The sequence below is a fragment of the Theobroma umbraticum genome, unplaced genomic scaffold (genome assembly GCF_002168275.2).
Source record: "Theobroma umbraticum cultivar Fairchild unplaced genomic scaffold, ASM216827v3 scaffold_44.0, whole genome shotgun sequence".
Taxonomy (NCBI): domain Eukaryota; kingdom Viridiplantae; phylum Streptophyta; class Magnoliopsida; order Malvales; family Malvaceae; genus Theobroma; species Theobroma umbraticum.
In genome coordinates, this window is record NW_018397255.1 from 6,411,721 (window position 1) to 6,427,185 (window position 15,465).

At 31.6% G+C, this 15,465-nt stretch overlaps 2 protein-coding genes across 3 annotated transcripts; one reads left to right on the forward strand and one right to left on the reverse strand.

The window, feature by feature from the left end:
• The first annotated feature begins 1,290 nt into the window (after positions 1-1,290).
• Positions 1,291-5,232, forward strand: LOC110429208 (3'(2'),5'-bisphosphate nucleotidase 1-like). Of its 2 annotated transcripts, XM_021445127.2 has the most exons (8): positions 1,294-1,626; positions 2,040-2,115; positions 2,895-2,965; positions 3,086-3,288; positions 3,638-3,842; positions 3,921-4,019; positions 4,111-4,264; positions 4,814-5,232. In XM_021445127.2, the coding sequence occupies exons 1-8, from the start codon at positions 1,444-1,446 to the stop codon at positions 4,975-4,977; spliced, it is 1,155 nt and encodes a 384-aa protein (XP_021300802.1). In that variant the 5' UTR covers positions 1,294-1,443; the 3' UTR covers positions 4,978-5,232. The 2 variants fall into 2 exon arrangements, with proteins under 2 accessions (XP_021300803.1, XP_021300802.1); XM_021445128.2 differs by lacking the exon at positions 4,111-4,264 and having other exon boundaries at positions 1,291-1,626.
• Positions 5,233-5,600: 368 nt separating this feature from the next.
• LOC110429207 (thiamine diphosphate-binding fold (THDP-binding) superfamily protein) lies at positions 5,601-12,051 on the reverse strand. Its single transcript, XM_021445123.2, has 9 exons — positions 11,659-12,051; positions 10,028-10,165; positions 9,746-9,928; positions 9,351-9,508; positions 9,142-9,241; positions 8,644-8,755; positions 8,389-8,528; positions 8,082-8,267; positions 5,601-6,075 (listed from the first exon to the last, which is right to left on the reverse strand). The coding sequence occupies exons 1-9, from the start codon at positions 11,932-11,934 to the stop codon at positions 5,908-5,910; spliced, it is 1,461 nt and encodes a 486-aa protein (XP_021300798.1). The 5' UTR covers positions 11,935-12,051; the 3' UTR covers positions 5,601-5,907.
• Positions 12,052-15,465: the final 3,414 nt, after the last annotated feature.

Here is a 15,465-nt window from a genome sequence, read left to right on the forward strand (position 1 = left end):
CCCGGCTTCTCCAAAAGCAAAGGACGCCTCATTTTGCTGGATGTGCCACTCATCAATCTATCCTTGACATGATCATCATAGGCACTTTCCCTATAAGACCAATTTGGGTTCTGCTGATTTTCAATTCCTTTTAACCTTGTTCATGATGGAGGGAGAGATTCCGTTGTTTTTAGAATTCCTAGTCTCGTCTATTGGAGCATTTCGAAGCTCATACCAAACATGGCGATCGCATTCTAAATTTCTAATCAGATTTACTTCAACTTTATTTATGGCTCCACCCATCTGTTAGAATTTGTGTTTCTATCTTGGTAATGTTCTACGCTGAAACGACACTTCACCACCGTCCATGGGTGAAAAAATGATTAAATGTTATTAAACAAAGAATTTGGTGTTGACTTGAGGGAGCAACCAAAAGCCAAGCGTCATCGACCAATCAATTTCCTGTGGGTCATAAAACATGGGCGCACCCAGCTATATCAGAGTTGTCTCGCATGACACCGCTATATTGTTAAAAATTTTACATAATTAATAATAGTGAGAAATTTATTAATTTTTTTTATAATTTTATAAAGAGTGGAGACAAATTTTTTTTGATTAAAATAAATTTATATATTAATATTAAATATTAAAAATAAAAAATTATAATTTAAAAATTTATTAAAAGAGTCCAAATTTAAATTACATTCTTTTTATTCAAAAATTCAAATATTACTTTTGAGATTTACATTGAGATATTGAGATTTTTCTTCTTAATTTTTGATTACATTTTTAAATAATTTTCAACTCAAATCAAGTTTTTAAATTATTTATGTATAAATATTTTTTTATTAATTTAATAATTTAAGACTCGAATAAATTTTTTAATAAAAAATAATATTACATGTTAACTAATATTTTAAAAATATAATTTTTATTTTATAATATTATTTAATTATTTAATTTTTATATTTAATCTTATGTGGTAATACTTATACTTAGTTTTAATCAATGAATAAAAATTTATCAATTTATTATTTGTTGTATATGTTAATAAAAAATAAGTAATATTTTTTAACAAATTTTTATATAAATAAGTTATAAAAAATATTTTAAAATATAAAAAAATTATCTCATAAAATTTAAATTATAAACAACAACGATATAATACTATTAATGATCATACTCAATAATTTTTTAAATAAAATTATATTAAAATTATTTAAATATTCTTTTAACATATTTTAAATTAAATTTTCTCTTTAATTATTATTATTATAATACCATTCAAAAAAAATTTTCTACCTTTGTCTCCTTCAATCCATCACTCAAGAGCACGTGAAATGCCAGGAATTTCAATCCACTTTTCGTGCTCTGCAAAGAAAAAGCCCGCAAAAAAAAAAAACAAAAGAAATCTTACTTTTTTTAATAATTGAATTGAAATTAATTACTACTTATAATAATACTATGTCCATAAATTGGTTGAGAGTTGTATCCCCCTCTATTGTGAAGCTACCTCCTCTTCTTCCATTCAGTTACTCGTCTCCTTCTTCTTGTTCTTGTTTTTCTTCGGTGGTTGTGGCAATGTCTTATGATAAGGAGCTGACTGCTGCCAAGAAAGCTGCCTCTCTCGCTGCTCGTCTCTGTCAGGTTACCATTTTTAAGCAAAACCCATTTTGTCTGCATTTGTTGTTTTGTTACAAATCATCCCTTTCCCTGTTTTGGGTTTTTAGTATGCCTTTAGATTTTTATTTGAAAAATCTGTTTTTTTATTTCTCTTTCTTTCTTTCTTTTGTTTTCATTTTGTGTAATTACCTCCTTGATTAACCGTGTGTCTGTGTAATTTTCCTTTACTTCAAAACGTAAGTTCTCTTTGCAGACTCTTTGGAATTATCGACCTGGTGAAGTCACTGAGTTGTATTTTACTTTTGTCAGTTGAAACTTTAATATTGAGATACCAGGCTTTATATCAAAAGAAATATACACGGCTATGGTTTGATCATGTACGCTGTGTTTATATAGAAACTGAATTTGGGTTTTTGGGTGTTTGTTGTAATCTTCAGAAAGTGCAGAAGAGTTTGCTTCAATCAGATGTTCAATCCAAAAATGATAGAAGTCCTGTAACAGTGGCTGACTATGGTTTGCTTTTGAAACTTTCTTGTGCTTTCCTCTATAGTTTTTCACTTGCTAATACAAGATTTCTTTTTCCTTTTAAATGTGCATCTTGGATTTTAAATGGGTTTCCATTCTTTTGTTTTTTATCCCGTTTGATTTACATGCTTCTTTCTACTTGTTAGCATGCTACTTAGAGTTTACCTGTTACCTTCTTTTCATAATTTGTTAAACCAGGGAATTTCCAGAGTCATATGACGTTTTCCTAGCTGTATTAAGAAAAATTTTCTACTGGATGAAATGTTTTTCTTCTGGTGAATCAAACTGCCATAGTTCATCCGAAGTGAAAGAATATTTATAGTTGTGCCATATGTAGTGCTTTGTTTGATGAGCATATCTCAATTTACAGTGCCCTGTAATCCATTTACCTGCTCAATAGTTGCCTCCTATTATACCTCCTTCTAAGGTCGTCTGCTTATCCATACAGATCATGTCTTTCCCCAAGCATATCAAATTTTAGGGGGAAATGTGATCATAATTTGTATTTATTATTTACAATTTCCTATATTATGCACTTGTTAGATGATACACTTATTATATGCAAAACTTGCAGGCATGCTACAATTTTCTGAATTTTCTTTTTACTTTTTGCATTGCTAATCCCTAAAAGATTTTGGCTTAAGTATTTATGCAATTATGCTATTCTTGATCTCAGCAACTTTCAGCTTTTAGAGTTGGTGTAGAAGAAACCATAACTGACCGCTGACATGTTCCCTTGACATTCTAAATATTAAAATTTTCATCAGGCTCACAAGCACTGGTTAGTTTTGTGCTGCAGCAGGAATTTCCTGCTGAATTCTCATTAGTTGGCGAGGAGGTAAATCTCTGCGCTTCTGGAGAATAGCTTGAGGAACATGCATTACTGTCCTCTTTTTTCCTTTAAATTGTAGAATTCCTTTTTCTTTTCCTTCGAAATAATGTTTTGGGTTCTCTTTAGGATTCTAAAGATCTTCGCAAGGATGGTGCCCAGGAATTAGTAGAGCGCATTACAAAACTTGTGAACGATTCTCTAGTTAGTGATGGATCATACGGTGTTACTTTATCCACAGAAGATGTTCTCAAGGCCATTGACAGTGGCAAATCTGAAGGTGGTTCCCAAGGTCGACACTGGGTTTTGGATCCTATAGATGGTACTAAAGGGTGAGCTCTGAAACTTAATATCTGATGTGAGTGATTTTGCTTTAGTCATAAAGAAGGGTTGAGAGGACAGAGAGAAGAAGCGAGTACGTTAAAATACCAGATGCAAGACAAGCCATAATTCTCTCTTGGTTTTGCATGACCAGACCTTTGAATTTTGTGCTTCAGAATTAATCAATTGTTCCTCAGGCTAACCCTTCCTTCATCTTTGTTAGATCCATTATTTTTAGATTTCTGTAGTTAATGATCTCAACTATTTTCCAGTTGGTAAAATGGTATTTTTTTCTAATGTTATGTGCTTATGGACCATCTTTCATGAAGTAGTGAATGCTTCTGATAATTGACATTGTAGGTTTCTAAGAGGAGGTCAATATGCAATAGCGTTAGCTTTGCTAGACAGAGGAAAAGTTGTTTTGGGTGTGCTGGCTTGTCCTAATCTTCCACTAACTCCCATCAATGATCAGCGTTCTCCAAATAATGAAGTTGGTTGTCTTTTCTTTGCCGAAGTTGGTGGAGGATCTTACATGCAGCCTCTTGATGGTTCTTCAACGGTGAAGGTTGTAATGATTTATTATAATTTCATTGCTATTAATCAGAGTAAGTATTTGCAACTTATACATTTATATGGGATTCAGGTGCAAGTTAGTGGCGTTGAAAATCCTGAAGAAGCATCATTCTTTGAGTCATATGAAGCAGCACACTCCATGCATGATTTATCTAGTTTAATTGCCCAAGTACTCTCTCTCTCCCTCTATATATATAAATATATGTATGTATGTATGTATGTATTTCCATGCATGATATGTAACGCTTAGATGTAAACAGAAACTCGGTGTTAAAGCACCACCAGTTAGGATTGATAGCCAGGCAAAATACGGTGCTCTGTCCAGAGGAGATGGAGCCATATATATGCGTCTACCTCATAAAGGGTATCGGGAGAAAATATGGGATCATGCTGCTGGGTGTATTGTTGTGACTGGTATGGACCAATTTGACTCCCAACATCTACTATCTTTCACTTTACTCGTGATGTAGGTTGGAATATTGATGGTTAGTTATCAGGATGGCATTGGTTTATTTAGCCATTCACTGCCCTTGTTGGGATGGGATGGTATAATAGTTAACTGGGGGCAGCTTTGTGATTGTCCGCTTTAAAAAATGGGTTCCTGTTTGTGTAGAATGTCTTCTTTTCTGTGCAATATGTTCCTTAGTTTAGAGTTACTTAAAGTCTATATTTTTATCCAAAACACGACTCCACAGGACTCCATCCTACATATTTGATTTCCAGTCTGGTCTTATTCAAGGGTCTCCCTTTGGGGCAGGGAAATAATTTCCTGGAGTATTTTGTTTTTATATGAAAACTTTTTCTTGCCACTTCTATAACATAAAAATTGTATATTCAAAATGGGGTTTCCCTCTTACTGGTCTATTTCGGCCATTGAAGGTTAATGATACAGCCCCTCCCCACTCCACCCTTTATTCCATTCACTGCCTTTTGACATATCTTTTTACAATTAATCTCTTGCAGAAGCTGGGGGTGTGGTCATGGATGCTGCAGGGAACCCTTTGGACTTTTCTAAGGGAAAGTTGCTTGATCTGGACACAGGCATCATTGTTACCAATCAGAAGTTGATGCCAGTACTCCTTAAGGCAGTTAGAGAATCCCTGGAGGAGAAAGCTTCATCCTTGTGATTCTTTTTACGAACAGGGTTTTATCCTTTCCTCATTTAAGCTTTATGTTTGGGGGGAATAAATTTCCCTTGTTAAGCTGGTTGCAAACTTGAATCATCTGTAGCATTTCTCTTATTAATCCCTGTCATTATGCTTTCCTCCTGTGGTTCCTATTTTCTTCTCAGTGCATGCAGTGTAGTAGGGTTGGCTCCTGGATTCCAATCCTCATTGATGTTGAATACCTAATATATTCGAGAAGAAAGTGCAATTAATGTTTCGGTGATCTACTGATTTGTTACTGGCAATCTGTCTTAGCTTGAACTGGCACGGTTCTCTTCTTACTGCAAGAATATTTTCTGGAAAAAGCTGCGCTTTGGAATTATATTGCGCCTGCTCAGCTCGGACAGGGTTACAACTTGCAAACATCCTTCACTTGTAGGATCCACGCAAAATGGGGAATTGCATTTAAGAGGACTGAAATTTCACTAAAAGCTCAGGGCAATTGAAAGGTTAAAGATAGTAAGCATTGCAATGACTTAGCAACACAACGTTATTAGGACACTGAGGAGTAACCTCTACGTAAACTCAACGTTATTAGGTCACTTCGTGGTATGTATTCATCATTTGAGTTAAAGATCAAGGCATTTACAAATTCTTTAGACACCTTGAATCTTCATTAAATTTCATAAAGAAAGAGATTTGAACCCATGCCTGTAACGTGTCCTTTTTGGATCAAAGATTATAACATCTCGCAGATTGGATTGGATATATGATGTGTCCAATGCGTTTTGATCAAAGAAAGCTTATTTATATTTAATGGAGGACCAGAGACGCAAGTATATATCCCACTGGGTGAAACTGTTATTCTAATAATTTATCATAACTTTGCCTCCTTCATATTACTCACAAGTTCAAGCTTCAGAGAGAAACTACTGCTTGTATATGGTTCGCCTAATGTGGAACGTCCGCAGGGTAATCTTGCGGGTGTCTGCTGATGGTTTCTCTCAGCAATTTCTCCTGCTCACGGAGGTTGGATGGAAGATCATCGTATACGTCTGTAAATAATTCCTTAACTGGAGGTTTCTCAACTTTCTCAGCCATTTGAATTGCAAGCAATAGCTGTCACCAAGAGTGTTGGATTGTTAGCAAGAAACTTCAGAATTTAGGTTTTGATTAGCAGTATACAATCATTTAACTACGGGCTTAGGGAGGGTGTCAACTAACCAGCATTAAAGTTGTTAATTGAGGGGAAGAATAGCAGGGTTGTTAACGGGTAGGGTATCCATCAATTTCGAGGTATCCGAATAATTTTTAAAATTACTATCTTAATCTTAATACATTTCTGTTATCTTATAATTATTTTAACTTATTTAAAAACCCGATTAGATAAAAAATTTATTAAAATATTCTTCATGGGTACCCAATTATCCAAACTTGTATCCATATACAATAATATTTCTCTTATATATTTAATATAATTAATCACTAATTAAATTAATAAAAACACAAATAATAAAATTCAAATTTAAATAATTAAAAACTATAAATTGTGTTTATAAATGAATATATAATATATACTATAAATCAACGTTATTTTATTGTTTAGTAATTATTAAATTACATAATAATAATTGTATTCTTTATAAATGAACATAATATATAATATAAAGTATATGTATTAAAAGACATTACAAGTTAATTAATAATCATAGTTTATTAATTAATTTAATTAATTATTAGTTTTTCCTTAATTACATAAAATTAAAAAAAAACTAAGTTTCAAAACTATTCTAATCTCACTTTTTTTTAGATAATTAAGTTTATATAAACAAGGATATATATATATATATATATATTATAATTAATAATTTTATAAGTTATAAGTTTTGTAATGTTAACACAAAATAAAAAGTAAATATGTTTTCATTTAAAGTGTATATACATATACACTCACATTAAAGGTATTTTACTATATGTATAATAGTAATTATATTCTTTATAAATGAACCCAATATATATAAAATAAATATATTAAAAAACATTATAAGATAATTAATAATAATAATTTTATGAATTAATTTAATTAATTATATAAGTTTGTCCTTAATTACATGAAATTAAAAAAAATAACTATGTCTCAAAACTATTCTAATCTCATAACTTCTTTTAAGGTTTGTATATTATAAGTTTATATAAACAAAGATGTATATATTATAATTAATAATTTTACAAGTTATAATTTTTGTAATGTTAATATAAAATAGAAAGTAAATATATTTATATTTAAAGTATATATATACTAAAAGTGTTAGTATATATATATAATATAGTAGTTATATCCCTTATAAATGAACCCAATATATAATGCATATATTAAAAAACATTTCAAGTTAATTAATAATCATAGTTTAATGAATTAATCTAATTAATTATATGTGTTTGCCTTTAATTATATAAAATTAAAAAAAAATAATTAAAATCCAAAACTATTCTAATCTCAAAAACTCTCTTTTAAGTGTATATATTATAAGTTATAATTTTTATAAAGTCAATATACAATAAAAAGTAAATATATTTATATTTAAAGTATATATATAATAGTAAATATATTCCTTTGTAATATGATATGATATTCACATTATTTAAACATACTAATAATCTAATAATTTTTTAATCTAAATATATTAAAATCATTACATTAATAATTTGAGTAATCATATTTTTTAATATATTTATCAGCTTTTAATGAATATATTAATGTTTATTTTTTTTAATTTAATTATTTAAATAATAAAAAAATATATATAAATGGCTATTAAAATCAGATTCGGGGCGGGTACGTGCATAACCCGAATATTAACGTAATTGGATTCAGGGAAGGGGTACTCAAGGGGTAATACCCAAACCCTACCCAAACTCAATACGAGTAAGAAAATCACTACTTGAATCCGTCTCAAGTCCGATTATAAGATAACTTAATCCGATGTAACTGAGTCGGATATTCACGGGTAACCTATAATAGGGTACCTATTGCCATCCCTAAAAAATAGAGAGAAAGAAAACATAATCTAACACCAAGCTTGAATCTAGAGATGCTTCAAATAATGCTAGTTTAAGGGTTTTACCTGACTCCGGATGCTGCTTCTGAGCTGCGTCTCAGCCTCACCACTCCACCAACCATTACTTTCAATCCACTTTCTAAACCTTGTTACAGGGTCTCTCGCCATTCTCCACCATTCGATCTCATCAGCAGGACGGTATTTGGTGGAATCATCTGATGTGGAATGGTGTCCAACTCGATATGTAACAGCCTAAAGTGAAAATGAAAAAACAAAATATCAAGGAATAACCCATTTATGCTTCAGCATTATGCATATGCCTCTCATGGTGGCTCAAAAGCTGCCAATGAAGAAGAATTAATGGGAGACTTACTTCAATTAAAATTGGCCTGTGTTCATTTACTGCCATTTTACGTGCGGTGTGCACTGCACTATACATGGCAAGTGCATCATTGCCATCTACACGAATGCTTCGGACTCCATAAGCTTGCCCTCTAACAGCAATCCCATCACCTGCACCATGTGCAAAACAAAATACATGATACGATACATATATACAATATTGATGGATTCATGGACAGTTAAAATAAAATAATGCACAATAAATAAAAAAAGGAAGGAAGGATACTTCGAAACTGGTCTGAAGTGGGTGTACTAATTGCCCATCCATTATTCCGACAGATAAAGATTACTGGAGCCTCTGTAACTGCCGCGAAATTTAAACCAGCATGAAAATCTCCCTATCATTATTTTGTTTTGTTAGAAACAAAGCACCAAAAGCTAAAATTCAATGAGATTGAGCAGCTAGGAAATGAACTCATTTATGCATCCTGGTCCCCAACAACACATACAAAAAGGAGGAGAAAGGTTCTTTGACCTCTGATAAGTTATGCAAAACCAGTCCCACCTGGGCTTAGCTGAAGTTCTTAGGGTGGGGTGGAGTTTAGTTAGAGATTTTAAATTCAAAAAAACAACAAAACTACCAAATTCCATTAACTGAAATTATCCTTCTCTAGTTACAGTAAGCATATGAAGCAATTGTATAGATTATAAAATCCTTTCCAGTTTCAAATGCTAAAGCCAAATGTTTTTTCCCTCAACACTGAGTTTCAGTAGTTGTATTTACCTCACTTGTGCCACCATCACCAAAGTAAGTGACAACACATGCGTCTTTTTTGTCCATCTTCAGAGAATATGCAGCACCAACTGCCTGGGGAATTTGTGTACTGAAAAACAGTGAGGAATTGTTATAGCCCTGATTTCCAGTATTAGATCTAAAGATTTTGAGAAAGTTCTATATGAGAAACTCCCAGAAAAACAAGCTTAATCTCTTACGCAATTGTTGATGATACGGTAAAGTATTTGTGCTTGTTAGATCCATAATGAATAGGCATTTGTCTGCCTTTTCCATAATCGGCTCTGTTTCCAAAACATTGGCTTGCAAATTCTTGCGGTGTGAAACCACGCCAGATTAAAACTCCTGGCTCCCGGTACTGCAAAGGACATCATTAACATTATGATAGCATCATTTAATTTTCAACCATGATGTGTACATTTAACTTAGCTGTTGGATTGTACATGAGAAAGTGCATCTTTGAACATAGGTTTATACAAACCAGATGTGTGAATCTACATCCCTAAATGGTTAAAGTTATGCTCTGTCCACAGATGTGAAATGTGCAGCTCGAAGGGATAGTAAGGGATGCATAAATCTCCATTTATGTTCTTGCCTGAGGAAAAACAAAGTCATCTGAGGTAACTGCTGCTGCTGATGCGATGTTGATGGCCTCTTCTCCAATTGTGGTCACATAGAAGGAAATTCTTCCTTGCCTTTGTGCTTCATAGAATATGGTATCCATAGTTTGAAGAGTAACCATGTCACTGTACATTTTAACAGCAATTTCCTCACTGACCTAATATAATATGTAACCGGTAAGGTTCTTTTTTGCTGAATGATGCTGCAATTCAAGGAAACAAAAAGAAAATGACTGTTTCAGGAAGTAAAATTGTACCTGTATATAATCGCTGTGCTTAATTAGCTGACCATTATCATCAAGCACTCGGTAGCAGTGGGTATGCACACTGGAAGATTCGGATAAAAACCTCATATCAGGAGAAAATATAATCTTTCCTCCTGGAAAATCCAATACCTTACATAAAAAGAGAGCTTTGGTGAGAATAAATATATTTATCAACATGAAAATAAAACCATTCCCAAGCAATAGCAAGCAATTATAAAACTGACGCCTTGTTGACTTGTACTAGTCATTTGGTATTAAATTGAAAAAATCATGGTTTTCAGAAGGAGATTACCTCTATCCTATCCATGAAACCTAGATTTTTGATCTTAAAAAGTCATTCAAAGTTATCAAGATGATGAATGAAAAGTACACAAACAGTGTTCTAGTCTATCATCTGGAAAGGCCCATGAAGGAGTAGTAGAAAAAAGTGCCCCCACAATTTGCCTTTCAGCCACTCCTACTGCAGAGCAAGTGCTATAGCTCTCATAATTAGTAACAGCGAAATCCAAGAAACTTAAACAGCATAACTGTTTTGTAATCTCCATCGAAAGAGCATAGCCTTAAACGTTGACATCAAAAACACCCAAGGCTGATGCAATTTTATCAGTAAACATGAAATACTTCAAAGCAAAACATAGTTGTAAATCTAGATGCTGATTATCATATTGACTACTTTCTCAGGTGGTAGTGTGATTAAGCCAGAAGTGAAATTGTTCTTTTTCTAAGTTATTATTGTATAGAACAAATAAAGGAAATTTACTAAGCACGTATCTACAAGATGCATAACCTCTTAACTCAATGTCCACCAAGCTCATATGTCCAGCAAGCATATAATGAGAAATTAAAACTAAATGATGAAATGTCATCCTTTGCTGTGGCAAGACCAGAAATTGCGGCCCCCCCTCCCACACCAAAAAGAAAAAGAAAAAGGAGCAATGAACAGCAAAGAGAACACAAGATTTTCCTATTTTTTTATTTAAATGGAAGTTATAGAACTAGCTATGTCTTCCATTTGGTTCAAATTTTTATCAAGGCTAAACAACATGCCACAACGTTAAATGGAAGGTTGAGCACTGCAGGAGATCTTCTATTCCCATAGCAGTGATGTAGTATTCACTTACATAATGTACATATCACCTAATAGTTGAGTAATGTGGATTATATACAACGCAAAAATATGTGGGAATGTAAGTATTACACCAATTTAAGTAGTACTATATATTAAACTAAAAATTGATAAATAATCTATGCTCAGTACATAAATAGTTGAAATACCAGTCAAACTAGAAAGCAATTTTACAGGGGCAATTCCTCTGCAGCCTTCAGCAAATATCTAAAATTGCTTAAAAAAACAATCCCTTTTTCGCCACTCAAAGTCTTTGTAAATCAAACGTTTCAACGCATTCTTCACTAAATAAATGCAAGGATAATTCAGAATAAAAACTGTTAAAAATGCTTCCAAACAAGATAACCGCAAGTACAGCATTAAACTGATCGATCAAGGGAATCAAAATTAGAATAGTCTTGCAGAAGTGAATGTACACAGAAAAATATAACAGAGGAACACAATTTAACAAACTTTAGACTAACCCTTTGTTCATGTTAAACCTATAATTACAAACCTGGTTGTTTTCACCATTTTGGACCGAAGCAAACTGTTTTTCAGCTATGGTGGATACAAAACGTTGAGACATGAAAAGGCAGCCTCTTTTATGGGAATTTAAATCTAGGTTATTGAGTTGTGGAGCAAATGGAGAAGTAGCAGTTGATGCAGGGAAACGGCTATGATTGTCGTGGTGCAGACAAGAACAACTGTGCTGCTTCATCAAACTCGATAAACCAACCTTTGATTTCAGGTTGTTGATAATATTTCTTGAATTTTGCAGATAGAAAGCCATTGAAAAGAGAGATAAACCAATGAAATGCTTCGAGTTGGGTGGAAACACCAGAGAGGCAGATAGACAGTTAACAATAATTTAAAGGACAGAGAGAGAAGATAGAAAGAAAATACAAATTTAAAGAACATCCTTTTACTTCCTTTATAGGTTTGTCAGCTATGGATGGATTAGAATTCTGACGTGGATATTCTACAACTCGGGCCACACTCCTCGGGATCAAGCTAGTACCACCCGCGAGTTTGAAAAAAACTGTCAATAATCGCGATAAAGAAAATACACGTGGCGAAATAAATAATAACTTTTTTATTTCTTTTGTTTTGTAATTTATTTTTATTCTAAAGAAAAAGAAATTCATTTTTTTAGGTAATTGACCCGTTATTGACCGCTAAATAATAGCTTGTACCAGTAGTTAAATATAATTTCTTTTTTACATTAATTTCTTTTAATTTGTCAACATGGTTTTTTTATTTAAATTTAATTTAATGTCGGTTTTGAACTTGAAGCTTGATTTAAGACTTCATTTTTGTTGCCATTTAAAAAATGTTTCATTGAAACGTTTCTGTACAATACAAATTTTGATATTTTTATTTTCTTAAGGTAAAATAAGCACCCAAAATTTTCTCCCTACTAAATTTAATGCAATATTCAGTTGATTCCACTTCTTCTTATAAATTTTTTTTATATAAACTATTTTTTTTTTTGTGAGTAGTTGATATAAATGCAAATACATGCAAATGTCATTAGTCAATCCAAAAATCTTATTTATTTATAAGTACAAGACTTATCTCTTTTCTTACTTAATTATTTTTTCATTTACAAAGGGGAGAAACTTACTTTAATTCAGATTTATTTTAATCTTGATATATGTTTCAACTCAAAAGATATAATAAAAGAAAACTTTCATTATAAATTTAAAAACTTTATATTTTATTTATACGAGATTCGTAATATAAATATTTTTATCAAATAAAAAAAAGTGGTGGATATCTTTGAATTCAAAAGATAATGATTATTAAGTACTTTGAATGCTGCATTTATGAGCATAATGCATGTACTTTTCGTTTTCAAAAATTTTGATTGAATCTTATCAAATGCTAATAGTGGTTAATTAAGTAGGAAGATGGTTTCAGAGTTAATTTTCAGATTGGGTCTCAATCTAAATTCATAATATATAAAATGATCACAGTCATAAATTTATCATATTTTTATTCAAATAATTTGATAATAAAATTATTTGATTGTATTAAAATCTTGAACTCTATTTTTAACTTTTTATGTTTTCATAATTGTAGTTAGGAAAGCGTGCAAACAAAGGAGTATGCCTACTCTCCTCTTCCGTAGAAGAGTTCGCGTCCTTGGGGAAAAATGAGGTGCCAAAGACAACGTGCAATAAGTCACATTTCGAGATTAGCCATCCTTGCGGGCTCCCTCGTCATTGGATTATCAATTGATTCCTTTGTAATAATAAAGTAATAATATTTAAAATTTTCTCTTCTATCCATTTCTTTTAAATGAAATTATTTTTCGCATTTCATGTTTGCATTCTACACTCCATCAAATACTATTAATAGTCAAAGGACATCTATTAAAAAAAATTCTTGATTTTGAATTTGCCTCTTTAGTCTACCAAACATCTTATTTATTTTTGTAAAGTAATTGACGTGACGGAAGTATCAAAATGTAAAATATGCAAGGCAGCCCAAACCAATTCTCTAAGCACTATATAATTTTGTTTTTTTAAAGTAAGCACTATATAAACTTAAATGAGTTTTGAGGTCATTTAGATTTCATGAAATTATTTTTGTGAATTATGATTGTATTGATGATTTGATTTTTCTTTAGTCAATATTAATGATTAATTGATGATTTTTAAATACAAAAATATGATAAAAGTTAAAAGTGAAAATTTACAAATTTAACAAATTGTATAAACCAAAAAGTTGTAGTCCCTTCTTATGACCCTCTCAAATTGGCACATTTAATCTCTTTATTTCCTTATTCTAAGTGACACAATGTTTTATGTATAATGTATTTGAATATTGCCTTTTTTTTTAATTTATCCCTTAATTTCAAATAAAAACAAAATACAGAGATCCAATCTACATAGTGATATTCAAAAAGGTATAATATTGATTTTAAAACAATATTTATTTACTGTAGATTTTAATTATTTTTTATAATAGTTGGAATAAAATATAAATTCTTCCTTTCATTAATAGATAGGCTAAAGGAACATTGAAAGTCCAAAACCATAATAAATAAAGCCCACTTACAAAATTAAACATAAGAAGAGACTGAATCAGTTGGGAATTACATGACTTAATTTTAATACTTAAAAATTAATCTCAAATAGTATAAATTTAATTAAAAATGAATATTAGCTGAGAAGGAAAGAGGAGTCTAGACGGGGAAGGGTCACTTGCACCACAAGAATCAGCCTTCTCGGAGGGCAACCTGGAAGAGGAACAACACTCTCTCCCCTTCGTCGCTACCGTTGAGTGTAGTGGGTTGCTTAAGCTTGTTATCTTGCCTCCCTTGTTGATTTTACAAGTCATCATTTTCAGTTTGAAATATTGGAAAGTTCATCTATTTAAGTTTCCAAAAAAAAAAAAAGATTATGTTATAGGTTGCATTTCCCACATTTTTCCCTTCAATTTCGCATTAAGGCAGGTTATGGAGTGTGTGCATCTAGGGAGCTTTGTGATCCAGGGTGCTTCAAACAGCTTGTTTGCTTTGCAGGATGTTATATTTTCATCGACATGAAATATGTACATGATTATATACATATACATTGTAAGTAATGACAAACTTAAGATTTTACATAATTAATGATTAAAAGGTAATTATAAAAATAATTATATCATATATATATAAATATTAAGTTATATATATAACAATAAATTAAAATTTAAAGAATGATGGCAACCGTTACCACCAGCCATCACTTTGTCTCCACCGGTGATTGTAAAATTTCTTAATAAGAGGAATCGATTTTTTAAAATAAAATAATTTTTTTATTGTGTAATTCAAAATTTTAAGTACAAAGCATACCGAATATATTACACATTAAATTGAGATCCTTATGTTGGATAAAAGATTTGTTCTCTTCTCATTATATTCCTTGACTCTAAAGTTTAGTACATGTGAGAAATGTAGATAGTGTATATATTCAGCATAAGCCGCATATGTACTAGAATTTGACCTTACCTCAAATTTTTGACGGGAACTTTTTGCCGTAGCTTTAGAAATCATGACCAAAACTTGGTGGTAGTTCTTCAACGGTTCAGCCCAAACAACCCAATCAGAAATGGTAATACATGAATCAATGGCATAAATAGGGCAAAGATACCTTCTTAATCCATCTTCCTACTTCGAGTTTACAATGTTCAATTCTCTTGTTCCAGAATTACACCATAGTATAGTACTGGCCATGACATGTGGACAGAAAGACTCCAAGTTCATGACCTAAAGCATGAAATTTGCACAACAAAAGTAACCCATCTGTAGCTGCTGCACATTTTTCACAAAATT